The 2,116-nt window shown below is 53.4% G+C and overlaps 1 protein-coding gene across 1 annotated transcript; it reads right to left on the bottom strand.

Annotated features, from left to right (window-relative positions):
- Positions 1–1,192: 1,192 nt before the first annotated feature.
- LOC131299685 (uncharacterized) lies at positions 1,193–1,906 on the bottom strand. Its single transcript, XM_058325264.1, has one exon. It carries the CDS (start codon positions 1,904–1,906, stop codon positions 1,193–1,195), a length of 714 nt encoding a protein of 237 aa, XP_058181247.1.
- Positions 1,907–2,116: the final 210 nt, after the last annotated feature.

Below are 2,116 nucleotides of genomic sequence, written 5' to 3'. Positions count from 1 at the left end.
ATGTATTAGGCACATCCGCCTAAAAGTCAAAAAGGCACGTAGGCCCCCATCTCCAAAGTAGAGTATCAAATATCAAAGTCAAAAGACAGCAAAGTGACTGAAGCTCAGTGGTAGCCCTTAGTCGTCGAAGAGGTCCTCGTCGTCATCGTCCTCTCTCTCCTTTGGGTCTATCCTGAACCCAGGATCGTCGGCAATGTCGTCGGAGCCGCTGTTGAAGGGCGACTGCACCTCCTCCTCTTCCTCTTCCTCCTCCTCTTCTCTTCTTTTCTTCTGGGATGGCCCCTCCGCTGGCCTCTTCTCTGCAGGCCTCTTCCTCAGCTCTCTGCGGAACTGTGGCTCATCGCTCCTGGAAGCAATCTCGACTCCTCTAGTCCCTGGCCTTGCAGAGCTGGCCCGCCTCTGTGTAGTGGCCGGAGTGGAGGAGGATCCAGCTGTCTTCTTCTGTGGAAGTAGCCGCACGCTTTTTCTCCTAGGAGCCGCCCTAGCCTGTCCCTGCATGGTCATAGTCATTAAATGCTTAGCATACATTGTGCATATTGTATATATTGAAATGCTGAACGCAGGAAGTGTCAAAGAGCAACTCTATCAGGCATGTTATCTATCTAAGTATTCATCAGGGTACACTTTTTCAGTCGATTTCAAAGGTGTTTCGTTCATCATGTCATGGCAATCTACCTAGCCGAATTCAAGTTCAAGGGACTATGTCATCAGTCGAAGCAGCCTACAATTGATTCAAGCTTGGCCTTGGCAAATTTCGTCTAAGTTATTGATGCTCTACGCTCCAATTTTGCTATATGACAAGTGTTTTATCAGTCGAATCAAGTTCCAAGGTCGAGGTATACTATCAAATTCTACTTACTAAGTTGAGTTACAGTTCAAGGTCTTAACCTACGTGCATTGCAAGCTATGCTACGCCAATTCAAGCTACGTACAGTTACAATGACATAACATGAACATCAAAGCAAGTCCAGAAATATACCTGCGCCTAATCCACAGATAGGTGCCTCTCTAGATCCCTCAGTACGAGCTCTGCGTCATAACTATCCCGCAGAGGCGCGAGGCTCTCAACCCCGGACGATATGAACAAGTGTGGCTCCGGTAAAATGTACGTGTCCGCAACAAACCTAGCACGGGGTGCCTGCCGTAAGGACTCCGCAAGTGTCACTGCACGCTCGAATGACCATACCTCCCCCTAAGCCTCCTCGGCTAACTCGGTCTCACGCGCAAAGGCCTCCTCCTCGGCCCTGGCTCTCTCAGTCTCCGCTCTCAAGCGCTCCTCCTCCTGGACTCTCTCAACCTGTCTTTGCCGATCCTCTCGCGCTGCTATCACTGCAGCCACCACCCCCAGATTCTCTCGGAGCAAACGGCCAAGCTCCTCCTCTGTCACAAACTCGGCAAAGTCTCCGCGCGTAATAGGAACGTGCACCGAAGGCCCCACTGTAGGCCTAAACTCAACCTCTTCTACAGGTAACTCCCCGGATATCCCCTCCTCAACCATCGGGTCCTTACCCCTTGCCGGGTTTCTAGGTGGTGTCTCCGACCGACCATCATCGCCACCACTACCACTGCCGCTGTCGTCGGCTCCGGCCGGGCCCAGGCCGGTGATCACTAACCCCTCTACACCACTTCTTGAGTTTAGACGACGAACCCGTGGACCCCCTGGCTCAGCAACAGCTGGCGTACGCCCCACCGCCCCTGGCTTACGCCGCCCGTCGCCGTCGCCGCCCTCTGCTGCATGGCCACCATCGCCGCTGCCACCACTTGGAACCTCTGCATCAGTGATCCACGACGCTTCTGGGGCCGTCTGATCGTCGATTGGAGACCCCGGAGTCTCGATGCCACCCCTTGGTTGGTTTTCCTCCTCACCGGCATTGCCATTGCCGCCACCACCACTGGGTTCTGCCATGGATGAGTATAGGAACGTGGGTTTTGGAGAAAAATGGAAGAATGAGGAAGAGATTAAGAGATTTGAGGGAGTTTGGAAGCCCCAGGGAGTTCAAAGCCGAAGGATGGCGGTTTCTGCACTGGCTTAGAAGTTTATACGACATGAGAGAGTAGCTGGGCTGGGTTTGGGCTGGATCTAGGCTCGGGCCGATCAGGTTTTCCGGCGTACGCC

This window comes from Rhododendron vialii, chromosome 9a (genome assembly GCF_030253575.1).
Source record: "Rhododendron vialii isolate Sample 1 chromosome 9a, ASM3025357v1".
NCBI lineage: Eukaryota > Viridiplantae > Streptophyta > Magnoliopsida > Ericales > Ericaceae > Rhododendron > Rhododendron vialii.
This window is presented reverse-complemented; position numbering and strand designations above follow the sequence as displayed.